The 16412-nt window shown below is 51.0% G+C and overlaps 2 protein-coding genes across 17 annotated transcripts in view; one reads left to right on the top strand and one right to left on the bottom strand.

Moving 5' to 3' along the window:
- HNF1A (HNF1 homeobox A) overlaps positions 1–16412 on the bottom strand; it is a 24161-nt gene extending 7749 nt beyond the window's left edge. For both annotated transcript variants that reach the window (XM_045366088.3, XM_045366089.2), the window contains exons 1-4: positions 15861–16412; positions 6452–6651; positions 1382–1568; positions 604–845 (exon numbers count right to left, since the gene is read on the bottom strand). In XM_045366088.3, the coding sequence (XP_045222023.1) occupies positions 604–845; positions 1382–1568; positions 6452–6651; positions 15861–16186 (955 nt within the window). In that variant the 5' untranslated portion in view covers positions 16187–16412. The remainder of the gene's footprint in view (positions 1–603; positions 846–1381; positions 1569–6451; positions 6652–15860) is intronic.
- The window catches only part of LOC123567603 (uncharacterized), a 42549-nt gene continuing 40123 nt past the window's right edge, over positions 13987–16412 (top strand). For 8 of the 15 annotated variants that reach the window (XR_012420774.1, XR_012420772.1, XM_065524907.2 and 5 more), the window contains exon 1: positions 13987–14311. The gene's annotated coding sequence lies outside the window, so the exon portion shown is untranslated. Of the gene's footprint in view, positions 14312–15199; positions 15342–16412 lie in introns of those variants that run through there. The other 7 variants (XR_012420771.1, XR_012420775.1, XR_012420773.1 and 4 more) reach the window with 2 other exon arrangements.

The raw sequence follows: 16412 nt of genomic DNA, 5'->3' as shown, positions 1-16412 counted from the left end.
GAAGTTGGATGGAATGGATGGAGTGGAGTGGATGGAGTAGATGGAATAGAATAAAGTGGATGCAGTGAAGTTGAGTGGAGTGAATGGAGTAGAGTGGAGGTGAATGGAGTGGATGGAGTGGAGTTGAATGTAGATGGGATGAATTTGGATGGAATGGATGGAGTGGAGTGGATGGAGTAGATGGAATAGAGTGGATGCAGTGGAGTTGAGTGAATGGAGTAGAGTGGATGGAGTGGAGGTGAATGGAGTGGATGGAGTGGAGTTGAATGGAGTGACTGGAGTAGAGTGGATGGGTGGGGTCAAATGTAGTGGAGGGAGTAGAGGTGAATGGAGTGGATGGAATGGGGTGAATGGAATGGGGTTAATTGTAGTGGATGGAGTGGAGTGGATGGAGTGAATAGAGTGGAAAGGAGTAGAGTGAATGGAATGGAGATAGAGTGGAATGGATGAATGAACAGAGTGAAGTAGAGTGATAAGGAGTGGTGTGAATGGAATGGAACCAAACTGTAGTGCTAAGAGGTTTAGGTGACTGCTGTCACTGGGACAGTCCTCCCCAACCCTCCCACCTTCCCACGTGTCCCCTGTCGCCACAATACCACTCACCGTGGAGCTTACTGGGAGAGAGGGCAGGTGGGGGCAGGCTGGGGGAACTGTGAGCCGGCAGCGCAGGTCCCGGGCCTGGCCCTGGTGGGGGCCCGCTGTATGTGTCCATGGCCAGCTTGTGCCGGAAGGCTTCTTCTTTGCGCCGGTTGGCAAACCAGTTGTAGACACGCACCTCTGTGACGAGGTTGGAGCCCAGCCCCTGTGCCTGTGATGGGGACACCCCCCTCTGGATGCATTCCGCCCTGCAGAAATAGCCACCCATGAGTCTCCAGGCCAGGCTCAGAGGAACCCTGTCCTGGGCATGAGGGGGAGGGTTCTGAGAAGTTGAGCTCTGCCTGAGGGTTTGAAGCTGGCAGATCTGGGTTCCAATGCCAGGTCTGCTGTATGACGTTGGGCAGGTGACAGTCTGTCTGACCTCAGTCTCTCCATTCATAAAGTGAGCAAAAGAGCCATAGGATTGTAGAGGGAATCAGATTAGGTGGGCATCCATGGAAGGGTTGCTTGGTGTCCAGGGTGCAGGGGGGCTGCGAGGAATGGGGTTAGGTTCAAGTATTCTTAATTTTCTGGGCCAGGCTAAGCCAACATCAGGAGTTCTCGGCGACTGGACAGCCTTTTACAGGACCTAGAGTCACCTTCCCCTTCCCTGGCCTTGCCACAGCCCAGACCAAAACAGCACTGTTTCCCACCCGCCATTGTACCTATTGCACTCCTCCACCAGTGTCTCTTGCTCCTCCACAGCCCAGACCAAAACAGCACTGTTTCCCGCCCGCCATTGTACCTGTTGCACTCCTCCACCAGCGTCTCTCGCTCCTCCTTGCTGGGGTTCTTCTGCCTCTCATAGGCCTGGAACAGGATCTGCTGGGATGCTGGGCCCCACTTAAAACGGTTCCTCCGCCCCTTCTTGGTTGGTAGCTCATCACCTGTGGGCTCTTCAATCAGCCCTCCCTGCCCTGCATGGGTGAACTCTGCAGGCACAGAAAGCTGTGAGTGGGGTACTGGCCACTCTCAACTTCCCAGGTCAGTTCCTCTGACCTTGCCCTTGATTCTTTCTCATTGCCTGAGTGCTGAACCAGAGTAGCTTACAGCTAGAACTTAGAAATCATCTAATCCGGCCGGGCGCGGTGGCTCACGCCTGTAATCCCAGCACTTTGGGAGGCCGAGGCGGGCGGATCACGAGGTCAGGAGATCGAGACCATGGTGAAACCCCGTCTCTACTAAAAATACAAAAAATTAGCCGGGTGCGGTGGCGGGCGCCTGTAGTCCCAGCTACTCAGGAGGCTGAGGCAGAAGAATGGCGTAAACCTAGGAGGCGGAGCTTGCAGTGAGCCGAGATCGCGCCACTGCACTCCAGCCTGGGCGACAGAGCGAGACTCCGTCTCAAAAAGCAAAAACAAAAAAAAAAAAAAAAGAAAGAAATCATCTAATGCAGTGATGACAAACACACAACACATATGCCATCACTTTCTTAACCAGTGTCCAAGGCAAACATCACTAATCAATCCCTGAATGCTTTCCTACCAACCCAAGATATGATCTCACCATTCTTCTCAATACAAGACTGCAGGTAAGCATTAGCATTTGTTCCTATTTGGCACATTTACTATCCCCATTTTACAGATGAGGAAGCCGAGGCTCAGAGGGCTTGCATATTTTTCCAGGGTCATGCAGTAGAGCAAAAACTGGAGCCATATGTCCTCAGTAGATTCAGAATTATATTCAGCTTTCCAGACTTGAAAATCAGGCTTTAAATGCAAATGTTAGCTAGAGGAAGAGACCCAGCCAGCCTTCATCAGCTGATATCACTTTACTGGAAACTAGTCTACTGGATTATTCCTGAGCAGGCCGCCAAAGGACTGGGACACACAAGTGCCAGGACAGCACTTTATGAGAAGAGAGGAAGGTAGGTTCTGAATCGGGCACAGCAGCAGCAGGGCCCTCACCATCTCAGTGCCAAGAAGCAGCAGCAGGCACAAGTGGCTAGGACTACAGGCGTGCACCACACCTGGCTCATTTATTTCTATTTTTATTTTTGTTTTTTGTAGAGATGGGGTCACCTTCTGTTGCCCAGGCTGGTCTTGAACTCTTAGCCTCAAGTGATCCTCCCACCTTTGCCTCCCTGGGTGCAACCACACCAGGCTGGGAGCTGGTAATATTCTGGTTTTTATCTGTATTGGAGTGTTCACTTTGTGAAAATTCATTGAGCTGTATGCTTTGGATTTGTGCACTTTTTATGTTAGACTTCATTTAAAAGTTTCTGTTATAGCAGACACAGTGGCACGTGCCTGTCATTCCAGCTACTTGAGAGGCTGAGGCAGGGATCACTTGAGCCCAGAAGTTCAAAACCAGTCTGGGCAACATGGAAATACCTCAGCTCACAAAATGAAATAAATAAAAGTTTATATTATTAAGTATATAAAAAAAGAGTCATTCAACTGAAAGTAGCTGAAAAGAAGCTGTTTTCCTTCGGAGGTTGCTAAGCTGATCGGATGGCAGCCCAGGGCTTCCAGAAGCCATCTTTGCCTATGTGAGGAGAGCCTGTCTGAGATTGAAGCCCACAAAAAAGAAAACAGAGTCAAGAAATGCTGTGTGAACCTCATTTGAGCCCCTTGATCTAACCATGCCTGAAGCAGCCCTGGACTCCTCACATTGCATCAGTCGATACCTTCCCTTTTCTGTTTAAATCCATTTGAATTGGGGTTCTGTCCCCTGTTACTGAAAGAGTCCTGATACTTCAGTCATATATTGACTCTGCATCTCAAATTCTCCAATTTCTCCTTAACTTTTAAGTTAAAAATCCCCCAGGGAAAGCTATTTGGGCCAGTTTGCATCTCTATTCTCAGCTTTAGGCTGAAGTCCTTGACGACATTTCTAACTGTTAGAAAATTTTAATGCATTTTATCGAATATTGTAAAATTTCTTCTAGTGATGGTTTGAAGAGAACACTATTTCTCTCAGAAACTAAATCTAGTTCTAACAGATTTTCAAAATCTTTATTGTTTCTTCTCATACAAATTAAAATAGTGTTAAAATGTACTGTTTTTCCCAGTGTGTATTACAGCACAGTAGAGTGTGAACACCCCAATAATTGGGATGAGGGGTAGCTATAGAGTAAGGATTAGAGCCATCTATTGCATGCACGCATACATACATACATACATTTATTTATTTGTTTATTTATTTGACAGAGTCTCCCAGGCTGGAGTGCAGTGGCATGATCTTGGCTCACTGCAACCTCTGCCTCCTGGGTTCAAGCGATTCTCTTGTCTTGGCCTCCCAAGTAGCTGGGATTACAGGTGTGCGCCACTATGTCCAGCTAATTTTTTTGTATTTTTAGTTAAGACGGGGTTTCACCATGTTGGCCATGCTGGTCTCAAACTCCTGCCCTCAAGTGATCCACCCTCCTCGGCCTCCCAAAGTGCTGGGATTACAGGCGTGAGCCACCGCGCCTGGCCTGCATACCTTTTTTTTTTTTTTTTCAGCAGTGATTTTTACTGTTGGTGGAAGTGTAAATTGATATAACTTCTTTGGAAGGAACTATGCCAATATGTACCCCAGATTTTAAAGCAGCTCTTCTGTGTTCCAGCATTCCACTTCTAGGAACTTATCTTACAGACACAGTCACATGTGGACATGCACTTATGTAAATAAGGATGTTTTTGCTGCAGTTGGTTGTATTCGCAGATTGCAAAAACCCTAAAAGTCCTTCAGTAGGTGGCCAGTTAAATAACAGCCAGCCGCGAGGTGGCGGGCGCCTGTAGTCCCAGCTACTCAGGAGGCTGAGGCAGGAGAATGGCGTAAACCCGGGAGGCGGAGCTTGCAGTGAGCTGAGATCCGGCCACTGCACTCCAGCCTGGGCGACAGAGCGAGACTCCATCTCAAAAAAAAAAAAAAAAAAAAAGAATGAAATCAATCAATCTCTCAGTGCCAATATGAAAACATGTACAGGATTTATTGCCAAGAGACAAAACACAATGTGCAAAATAGTGTGTCTAGTATGTTCCCATTAATCAGAAAAAGAGCAAGAAAACAACATATCTATTGCTACTATATGCAGAAAATCTCTCTGGAAGGATACACAAGAGTCTGGGAATTTCAGTGGCTGCTTTAGGGGAAAGACATCTAATTTTTCTTATAAACTCTGTTTTTCTTTTTTTTAACCAAATGTGTATTGCCTTTCTTTCTTTCTCTGTCTCATTCTTTTTCTTTCTTTTCTTTCTTTTCCTTCTTTCCTTTCCTTCCTTCCTTCCTCCCTTTCCTATCTTTCCTTTCTTTCTTTTTTAGAGGAGGAACCTTGCCATGTTGTCCAGGTTGGACCCGAACCCCTGGGCTCAAACAGTCCTCCCACCTCAGCCTCCCAAGTAGCTGAGATTATGGCACACCACCATGCCTGGCTATTTCTTTTTTTAAAAACCTGGATAATTAATAAATGTCAAAAAATGTTACACATAGATAGAGGTTGGAAGGTGACAGTGCACCTGGGATTTGGTGGGGTATGAGGCCTGGAGAAGAAAACCCGCCATTCCCTGAGTAATAGGGCTCCCAGAGCTTCCTGAGTTTGCAGTGGAGGATTTCCTGAGCGCAGACCTTGCCTCTGAGCCTTTACTGATGCTGTTCCTTCTGCCTGAAACACCCTTCCCGGCGTCTCCAGGGGTCAAAATTCAACTCCCACTTTAAGACCTAGTCTAGGCCGGGCGCGGTGGCTCAAGCCTGTAATCCCAGCACTTTGGGAGGCCGAGACGGGCGGATCACAAGGTCAGGAGATCGAGACCATCCTGGCTAACACGGTGAAACCCCGTCTCTACTAAAAAAAAATACAAAAACTAGCCGGGCGAGGTGGCGGACGCCTGTAGTCCCAGCTACTCGGGAGGCTGAGGCAGGAGAATGGCGTGAACCCGGGAGGCGGAGCTTGCAGTGAGCTGAGATCTGGCCACTGCACTCCAGCCTGGGCGACACAGGGAGACTCTGTCTCAACAACAACAACAACAACAACAACAAAAAAAAAAAAAAAAAAAAAAAAAAAGACCTAGTCTAAAGGTCATATTTGCAATGTGAGCCTTCCTAATACCTCTGCCTTCCTGAGGAAGAACAGGTCACTCCCCAGTGGACCGTCAGCTCAGCACCCTGAAATGCTTTGTGTAATACTCTGCACTGGACCAGGCACCCCAAAAACACTTGATAAATAGTAGCCATTATTATTGTTGTTGTGGCTGCTGTTGTCCCATTCTAATACATGTCTCACTGGATCCTAATGATCTTTTCTCCCACTTTCCCACTTAACCATGGGCTCTTAGAAAGCAGGGACCCAGGCCGGGTACGGTGGCTCATGCCTGTAATCCCAGCACTTTGGGAGACTGAGGCGGGTGGATCACCTGAGGTCAGGAGTTCAAGACCAGCCTGGCCAACATGGTGAAACCCCGTCTCTACTAAAACTACAAAAAATTAGCCAGGCATGGTGGTGGGCACCTGTGATCCCAGCTACTCTGGAGGCTGAGGTGGGAGAATTGCTTGAACCTGGGAGGAGGAGGTCACAGTGAGCTGAGGTCACACCATGGAACTCCAGCCTGGGCAATAAGAGCAAAACTCTGTCTCAAAAAAAAAAAAAGAAAGAAAGAAAGAAAGAAAGCAGAGACCCAGTTCATTCATCTTTGGATGCTCAGGACCAAGCCTACTCCTGTCCCACAGAGCGCCTGGTGCAGAATAGGTAATAAATGCAGGTTGAATCCCACGGACTTCCTTTCCATCTACCTGTCTGTGCAATGGGGATGGTGAAGCTTCCAGCCCCCACCTGTGAGTTAGGGGAGAGTCCTGGGCCCTCCCAGGGAAGACGCGGGATAGGGTCGTTACTTACGCTGCGCCACCTCTCGCTGCTTGCGGACGTACCAGGTGTACAGGGCGGCCCGCTTCTGCGTCTTCATGGGGGTGCCCTTGTTGAGGTGTTGGGACAGGTGGGACTGGTTGAGGCCAGTGGTGTCGACCACCTCCCGCTGTGGGATGTTGTGCTGCTGCAGGTAGGACTTGACCATCTTCGCCACACGCCACGGGTCCTCCCTGGGAGGAAGGGCAAGGACAGGGTCTGCTCAGCAGGGGGTATCCCTCCCCATAGGTGGGGCTGGGGCCCTGGGTGCTGGAACCCTTGTCAGCCCTGAGGGTGGGGACTGTGCATGAAAGCAGTTATGGAGCCAAGGGGCCTACACTTGGACTCAGGGACAGGGAGGTATGGTCATTTATGCCAGGACACAGGGACACAGACACCTGGTCATGAGGACAGAGACTTGTAGATGCACACACATGACAAACATGGGCACAGGCCTATGGACACAGACACTGGAACATATAAAGGTTTAGAAACATGGATACACAGACATGGACACAGATGAAGATATATGGATAGATGGATGGATGGGTGAATGGATGGATGGGTGGATAGGTGAATGGATGGATGGGTGGGTGGGTGGGTGGGTGGGTGGATGAACTGGTGGATAGATGGATGGACTGGTGGATGGATGGTAGGGTAGAATGGATGGACAGATAGATGGGTGGATGGATTGGTGGGTGGATGGATAATGGATGGATGGATGGATGGATGGATGGATGGATGGATGGATGGATTGGAGGTGGGTGGGTGGATGGATGATGGATGGATGGACGAAGGAGAACTGCTGGAAAAAGGAAAGCATTGAATCTGAAAACAAGGAAAGAAATATGGATTCTCCAATTTTACACCCAGAGCCACTGAGGCTTACAGAATTTGCATCATTTTGTCCCTTGTCCAAGGTCACAGGGCAAGCAGAGTTCCATCCGCCTAAAAGGATTCAGTTCTAAGATAGCCTTTCAGGCAGAAAATCACAAAGTCAAAATGCTTCCTGAGGCTGGGTGCGGTGGCTCACACCTGTAATCCCAGCACTTTGGGAACTGAGGTGGGAGGATCACCTGAGGTCAGGAGTTTGAGACCAACGTGGCCAACATGGTGAAACCCTGTCTCCACTAAAAATACAAAAATTCACCAGGCATGGTGGTGGGAGGCTATAATCCCAGCTACTTGGGGGAGCTGAGGCAGGAGAATTGCTTGAACCTGGGAGGTGGAGGTTGCAGTGAGCCGAAATCTCACCACTGCAGCCTGGGTGATAGAGTGAGACTCTGTCTAAAAAAAAACAAAAATTCCTGAAAATCTGCACCCCTGGCTGTGGCCAGGCCAGTTTCCCCACAGCACCAGAACAGGCAGCTGGTTTTTCCACAGAGTCCCAGGTGACAGGGTTGACATTCAGTCAACCTTTTGGCCTCATAGTACCAAAAATGCATGTGAACACTGGAATGCCACTCTGTGGGCTGAGATTCTCCCACCAGAGAGACTCAAGGGACCCGATGCCACCTGTGACTCATGTCTCTGCTCACTGTAGGTCTCCCCATGGGGGACAGAAGGGATCAGACAGCCTGAGCCATATACATTTTCTCTCCTCTCCTGCTCTGTCTCAATCCCCGCCTCTCTCTCTCCCTCTCCTGAACTTATATTACCAGTATGTCACAGATAGGCCGGGTGCAGTGACTCACACCTGTAATCCCAGCACTTTGGGAGGCCAAGGTGGGCGGGTCTCTTGAGGTTAGGAGTTTGAGACCAGCCTGGCCAACATGGGGAAATCCATCTCTACAAAAAAATAAATAAAAATAAAAAATAAGTCAGGTATTGTGGCAGGCGCCTATAATCCTGGCTACTTGGGAGGCTGAGGCAGGAGAATCGCTTGAACCCGGGAGGCAGAAGTTGCAGTGAGCCAAGATCGCCACTGCATTGCAGCCTGGGCAGCAGAGTGAGACTCCGTCTCAAAAAAAAAAAAAAAAAAAAAAACAGATAAATACAGCTCAATACAGCAGCACTGAAACAGGCAGACTGGGATTTGAACTTGGGTCTGCGTGATTCCAAAGCCTGTGCTCTCCCCTGCCTCACTGAGCAATTCGCTTCTAGAATTTGAGCCTTCTAACATTGGCACAGGTGACAAATGGCACAAGTAGAAGGCAATTCCTTGCCACATTGCTTGCCATAGAAAAGATTAGAAGCAACGAAGGAGCCCAGCAAACGGATCCTGATTAACTAAATGGAGGTGCATCTGTTCAATGCAACCACTGAAAAAACCCCACTGAGGAAGCTCTGTGTGCCCAGACGGAGCGGAGTTTATCTGGTGTGTCTGCTACACTGCTATTTATGAAAAATTTGAAGTGAGGTAAAAGAGGATTTCTAGAGGATTTCTACGTATTTGTGCACATGTAAAATACCAGAGGGCACTCACGGAACTGGGGACTCTGGTTGCTTCCAGAGGAGAACGGGGTGCTGGGGATGGAAGTGAGAAGGACAGTCTTCTCTGGTGTCCGTATGTACTTTGTAAATTATGTAACATATACTATACTATATATGCATACATGATTTTGATTTTGATTTTGATTTACTTATTTATTTATTTTTTGAGACAAAGCATTGCTCTGTGGCCAGGCTGGAGTGCAGTGGCGTGAGCTCAGCTCACTGCAACCTCCGCCTCCCGGGTTCAAGCGATTCTCCTGCCTCAGCCTCCCGAGTAGCTGGGATTACAGGCACGGGCTACCACACCCAACTAATTTTTATATTTTTAGCAGAGACGGAGTTTCACCATGTTGGCCAGGCTGGTCTTAAACTCCTGACCTCAGGTGATCCACCCACCTTGCCCTCCCAAAATGCTGGGATTACAGGTGTGAGCCACCATGCCTGGCCAATATTTATTTTTATGTATTTATTTTCTTTTTAGAGGCTACTTGTTCTGTCACCCAGGCTGGAGCTCAGTAGCATGATCACAGCTCACTGTAGCCTCAAACTCCTGGGCTCAGTTGGTCCTCTCACCTCAGACTCCCAAGTGCTTGGGACCACAGGCACGTCCCAATGTGCCCAGCTAATTTTTGTACTTTTTTTTCTTTCTTTTTCTTTCTTTTTTTTTTTTTTTTTTGGTAGATCAGGGACTCGCTATGTTGGCCAGGCTGGTCTCAAACTCCTGGGCTCAAGCGATCCTCCCACCTTGACATATATAATATTTAAAACTGAATTGTAAACCAGCAATTGTGGCTCATGCTGGTAATCCCAGCTATTTGAAAGGCTGAGGTGGGAGGATCAGCCTGGACAACATAGTGAGACTCTGTCTCTATAAAAAAAATAAATAAATTAGCCAGGGATGGTGGTGCACACCTGTAGTCCCAGCTTCTTGGGAGGCTAAGGTACGAGGATTCCTTGAGCTCAGTAGTTTGAGACCAGCCTGGACAACAGAGTGGGACTCTGTTTCTACAAAAAAATAGAAAAATTAGCCAGGTGTGGTGGCACAAGCCTGTAGTCCCAGCTACTCAGAAGGCTGAGACGAGGATCTCTTGAGCCTGGGAGGTCGGGGCTGCAATGAGCTGTGATTGCGCCACGGCACTCCAGCCTTGGCGACAGAGTGAAACCCTGTGTCAAAAAAAAAAAAAAAATCTGAAAACTCATGTTTCCTGAGGATTTACTGTGAGCCAGACACCGTGCTGAGGGCGGCCGCTTACATCTTATAACCCTACGAAGTAGACGCTGTGCCCATTTCACAGAGGAGAAAACTGAGGCTCAGAAAGGCGCAGTCACTTGTGCAAGGTGATCTAGTTGGGACTCCAAAAAAATTTCATGTTGCCAGGAACCCCCCCGCGGGCCTCTCCCCAGCTTCTCTCTCTCCCTTCTTTCCTGGGCTCCTAGGATCCTCTCTCCTTCACCTCCCCGCTCCTCTGGTTGCCAGTCAGAGCTCAGAGGGAAGGGCAGTACAAAGTCCAGCCTGGTGCTCCGTGGCAAACATGTTTATCTGATCCTAGAGCCAGGCTGCCCGATGCCTCCCCTCCCCCATCTGCAGCCATCACCCTCCTGTGCCGTGTCCTCCTGTGTCCTCCCTTCCTCCATCCTTCCCTTCTCTCTCTCCCAAAGAGAATAGGGTCAGTCTTCCTCTCACCAGAGCCTCTCCTGGGCTCAAACCAAAGATTTGCTATGTGCCCCTGTCCATCTGATTCCATGTCTGTCTGTTTCTCTCTCTCTCTCTCTCATTCTCCCATACCAGGTCAAATTTAAGTTGAACTTGAAAATAAAACAAAGGCCGGCCAGCCTGCACGAATACATGTGCAACCCTTAGAAACAGAAGACAGGCTTTTGAATGTGAAAATGGAAAGCAAACTGTTAAAGTGAGCTGATACGAATGTTCCGCTTTTAAACAATTCCTAGTAGATTTGGGCAACAAATCCATAACAAAAAAGTGAATTTTCAATGCCAGTTAGGAGACAGAGAGCCGAGAGGGCCTGGCTTTCCCTTTTCTGGGAGAAGCCTCCTGTGCCACTTTTTTCTAGAACCTACTGAATCAATGTCTCTCTCTCCCCCCACCCCCCACTCTCTTGCTATCACTCTCTTCTATCTCTCTGTGTGTCTCTTACACACACACACACACACACACACACACAGAGTCTCCAAGGGCCTGACTCTTTTTGAGGGCAGCTTCTCCAACTGTCCTAGCTCAGAACTGAGAGGCCAAGGCTGCACTCCGTGGTTCATGCCTGTAATCCCAGCACTTTGGGAGGCCGAGATGGGTAGATCACATAAGGTCAGGAGTTAGAGACCACCCTGGCCAACATAGTGAAACCCTGTCTCTACTAAAAATACAAAAATTAGCTGGGTGTGGTGTCGTGTGCCTGTGGTCCCAGCTACTCAGGGGACTGAGGCAGGAGGATCACTTGAACCCAGGAGGCAGAGGTTACAATGAGCCGAGATTGTGCCACTGCACTCCAGCCCCAGCAGCAGAGTGAGACTCTATCCCCCCCGCCAAAAAAAAGAAAGAAAAGAAAAAGAAAAGAACCAAGAGGCCAAGTCTCCAGGCATCTCCTGCTTTGACTCTAATGGGTTTGAGAGTCAAAGCAACATGGGTTAAAATCCCACCACTGCAACCTAGCCGCACGTGCTCCTGTATGACCCACATCTGCCCTGTAACGTGGGGAAAATCCACCCCTACCTCACACCGCTACTGGGAAAATTAAATGAGCTTCAAATAGGGAGGATGAACTTAGGGCAGTGCCTGGCACACAGTAAGTGCTGAATTTGTGGAATAATATTGTCATCATCATCATCTTAATGCAGCCCTGGAGACCCTTGACCCCACACAGCAGAGCCCAGGAGAGGTGAAGACCCGCCCACATCTTCCTCCTCTCTCTCCTACCCATTCCGGGGTCAATCAAATGTCCAAGGCTTTGAGCCTCTTGCCCTCTTGCCCCTGGAGTTTCAGGGCATGCAAGGTTGTGGTGTTCATCCCCACATCTGGAGGGGGAGCTGACTTCTCAGTGTGGGGGCTTTAGATACGGCCTTGATTCTTTGCTTAACCTCGGTGTGCCTCAGTTTCCTCATCTGTGAAATAGGGCGAATGATATTTCAGACTTCAGAGATGGTGGGGAGGGAAAAATGAGCTTAGTGCATTTTGTAAGCCCTTTATGAACTGCGAAGCACTGTATGGAAGTGAGTTGATGGTCAAGTTGAACAGCAGGCATGACAGGAAAGTGCAACCTCGAGGTTGCTGTATGGAGCTTAAGGTAGGAGGACCCAGGTCCAAATCCTGGCCTGCCTTCAGTCCTTCGGAAGAGTTTTGTTCGGTGAGGCACTGCCTCTCTCAGCCTTAATTTGCTCATCTGTAAAATGGGATCACTAATAATGACTGCTGTGTATTGCACTTACTACATGCGTACTCTACAAGTGCCATGCCATTTTACCCTGTGGACAAGGGTTATTGTCATCTCTACCCTGCAGACAAAACTGAGGCTCAGAAAAATAAAATCACCTGCTCAGGCTAGAAAGGGGCAGAGCTGGGATTAGGATGCAGGCAGTCTGGCTTTTGTCGGGGTGTCAGATCCTCTGTCCTCCCTTGGCAACTGTCTTCCTGGGTCTCGGTGCCCTGATCCTGCCTGATGGGCAGGATCAGAGCACTTCAAGGTTGGGGTTTGAAGGCCGGGGGCAGTGGCTCATGACTGTAATCCCAGCACTTTGGAAGGCCAAGGCAGGTGGATCACCTGAGGTCAGGAGTTCGAGACCAGCCTGGCCAACATAGTGAAACCCCATCTCTACTAAAATACAAAAAATCAGCCAGGCATGGTGGTGCGCACCTGTAATCCCAGCTACTCGGGAGGCTGAGGCAAGAGAATCACTTGAACCCAGGAGGCGGAGTGCAGTGTGCCACTGCACTCCAGCCGGGGCAACAGAGCAAGACTCTGTCTCAAAAACAAAAACAACAAAAAAGAAACAGGTTGGGGTTTGAGCTGATCAGGGACAGAAAGGACCTAGGAGGATACCCAGGAAGGAACCCTGGGTCCCAGTTTCTCCCTTGACCACATCTCAGGCTGCTGGGCCCTGGCCAACAGAGCAGTAGATATCTTCAGGGCCTCAGAGAATCCCAGGCACTCACTCCTTCCTGCTGTGCATCAGCCACTGGGCAGGATGTGGGTACAAGTGGTGAATAAGGCAACACAGGCCTCGTCCTTGAAGAGCTTCTATTTTCATGGCAGGAGATAGAAAACAAACAGATAAATCAGATGATCACAAGTCATGACAGGGAACCAGAGAAAGTAAATGACAGCAGTGGAAGAGAGTGATGGGGGGTGGGGCCCCCTTTTGAATGGAGCAATCAGGGAGATGAAGGAGAAGGAACCGGCCATGGGAAGATCTGGAAAGGGGTTCCAAGCAGCAGGAAGAGCACGTGCAAAGGCCCTGGGGTGGGAATTGGCTTGGGGTGCTGAGGAACAGCAAAGCCAAAATGGCTACAGCAAAGGCAGGGAGGAAGAGAAAGACCTGGGAGGAGATCCAGGAATTTGGTGGGGTGGAGGGAGGGGAACGAAACCAAGGCAGGGAGTTTGGATTTTATTCCTTGGCCAGGAAGGGAAACTAAGGCAGAAGGAGAGGAACAGACTTGCCCAAGTTCACTCAGGGAACTAAGGGGCAGATCTGAAGAAAGAGCTCAGGTTCCTGCAGTGGCCAGAAATATGGGCCACCCCAGGGAGACCTGGGACCCAGGACACACCCGGCTTCTTCCCAGACACTGACTTCTCCCAGGAAACAGCTTCTACTAGACGTTCCGCCTCTGTACCATCTTCCCAGCCTCAACCTCCCTGATGGCTCAGGCCTTCAACAGGGGTCCCCCGCCCCTCTCTCCCTGGCTCCTTCCCCGACCCTGACGCTGGAGGCCCCACTTTTTTCACTCAGGGCGTTTTCCGATCCCTTTTGTTACCTGAACAATAAGTAACCCAGGTAGTTAGTTATAAACTGTACAGGAACAAGGAGCTGGTTGATAATTTATAGCAACATCTCACATTTAAATGGAAAGTAAATAGCATGCTGTTAGCATTAAAGAAAACCCAATCGGGGCAGGCGGGAAGCACTCCAGCCTCCTTGCAAGCTTGGGGCACCTCATTCTCTCCCGTGCCCCTTCTCCCAGCTGGGTCTGAGCCCCTGCCCCCCGGCTCCTCCGTTCCGCTTCTCCCAGCTTCTCTCTCCATCTACCCCGATGGCCTCTTTCTACACTGTCTGCCTCAGCTTCCAGGTCTCTGCTGGTCCCTAGGAAGCACTTTGACCTCTGCTTCCCCTTCAAATGCTGTGGATCAAGCCTCCCCCAACCCCACCATCCCACCAAAGGGGGCTGCTGACCAAGAGAGCTCACTCAGTCAGGTAAGAAAGCATCCCTTGCCCCCACCCTCACCCCAAAGCCCCCAGTCCCATCTGGGGCCCTGGGCAGGTCCGGCCCAGCCCCACCCCGTCGAGTTGCCTTCGCCCTGGGTCCGGGATGCCTGACTCTTTGCCCCTCCCCTGCAGCTCTAGAGTCCTTTGCCCTCCTCTTCCTGCCAAGTCAGGGGGCCCTGACTGCTCCCCTGCCCCTGTCCAGGCCCTCGGGAGGCTCCCTGAGGCCTCTGGGAAAGCAGGAATCCACCAGCCCTCCCCCACCCCAGCTGGGATCAGGACCTTGGACAGAAAAGAGATGGGCCCCTTCAGAGCATCTTTGGGACTCACTGTCTCTCTAACTCCCTGGCCACCCCCTGCAGGCCTCTGACCCCTCATCATAGCAGTTGAGAGCAGCAAACAGAGTAGGTTTGGGGCCTCCGTTGGGTGAACTTAGTCCAGCTCCTTCCCCGCTCTAAGCCCCGGTTTCCCCATTTGTGAGACAGAGTCACTAATAGCTTCTGCCCAGGATTTCTCTCACCGTGAAGGGAAATTATTCCTGTGAAACCTCAGCACAGCGCCCAGGAAGTAGTAAACCTCCCCAAGCAGGCGCTGTAGGGTGAAGGTCAGGGAGCCCCTGGGGAGGGGTGGCCCCTACAGCCCCCAGGCCACCCTTCCTTCTACCCCACACCCCATCCTCCACCCCCACTAGGTGGGAGGTGGGTTGGCCCAGATCCTTCCAGGCCACCATTTCCACAAGTTAATGATCACAGACCTTATCAGAGCCTTTCGCCATTTATAAATTTATAAAACAAAAGAGAAATAATAAAGCATGTGGGTAATTAGTAACTAGGTCAGCTCTGCTGAGGAGAGGGGAGGCATCGAGCTCAGGACCCACCCAGTTCTCCAGGAGACGGGGAGTCCGCCAGCGGATGGGAATGTAGAACGGGGAGCCTCTAATGGCGCCTGCTGGTGAGGTGGGGTGCCTGTGGCCACACAGGAAAGGGGAGCAGCTCCCACCTCGAGGCTCTGTCTGCCTCAGGTAAGAAAGACCTGGGCTTCCCTGGCTAAATGCATGAGTCCCTAGGAGGCCAGGGAAGCCCCCAAAACCCCAGCTTCGGGCCCTCCTCCCTGGCAGTGCTTCCTGGCCCCCGGAGCCTACCCGCTGAGGACTCAGTGCAGGAGTTAGGGTCTGGAGAGTATACATGATCCTAGGGGCTAAACACTTCCACCACCCCCCAGTTCTCCAGGCATTTGAGTTGTGAACTCACCTGCTTTTTCTCCCATCTTGGACCCCCCGGGAAATGTCTCCTGCCCAGGGACTGGGCTGAAGGCCTCAGTTCGTGGGGATTTGGGACTCCGCAGAGGAGAAGTTCAGGGGCTGGAGGCTCAACCCTCCAAGCAAGGACCCCTGGGCTCTCATGGACCCTGTCCTCCTTCCCAGCAGCTAGGCTAAAGGCTGAAGCTCATGGGGACTCGACTCAGAAGGGGGGCTCATTAGGAGCTGAGGGGGGCCCCTCTAGGCTCTTCCTGGGACCTGGGACGGGGAAGGGCTCCTTACTGCAGAAGGGTCTCCACCACGGCTTTCTGGTGGGCTGCCTCCTCAGGGCTGAGGTTCTCCAGCTCTTTGAGGATGGGTGGCGTGAAGTCTTCCCCATCGTCGTCCGTATCATCCTCGGAGCCCCGAGTCTCCCCCAGCCCATTGGGCAGCTCAGCCAGCTCCCCTCGACCGCCGCCGCAGGACTCCCCCTTGTCCAGGGGGCCATCTCCAGCCAGGAGGTAGGGCTCCGGCTCACCCAGTGCCTGGATCAGTGCCTCTTTGCTCAGCCCTGACTCGAGCAGGGCCGCCAGGAGCTCCGTCTGCAGCTGGCTCAGTTTAGAAACCATGGCTCGGCTGCCACAGGGCCACGCGGCCTGGGTCCACCACGCTAGCCGCCTCCCCCACTGCGTGGGTTGCGTTTGCCTGCCAGCCGGCAGACACAAACCAAACTCCTTGCACCCACTGCCCCCCCAAAACCCCACTAGCCAAGCCCCGTGGGCACCCCCAACCCCCAACCCTGGCCCCAGCGGCCCGTGAATCAGGGCCCCTGCCTGCTCTGTTTACATTGGAGCT

This window comes from Macaca fascicularis, chromosome 11, assembly GCF_037993035.2.
Source record: "Macaca fascicularis isolate 582-1 chromosome 11, T2T-MFA8v1.1".
Lineage (NCBI taxonomy): Eukaryota > Metazoa > Chordata > Mammalia > Primates > Cercopithecidae > Macaca > Macaca fascicularis.
This window is presented reverse-complemented; position numbering and strand designations above follow the sequence as displayed.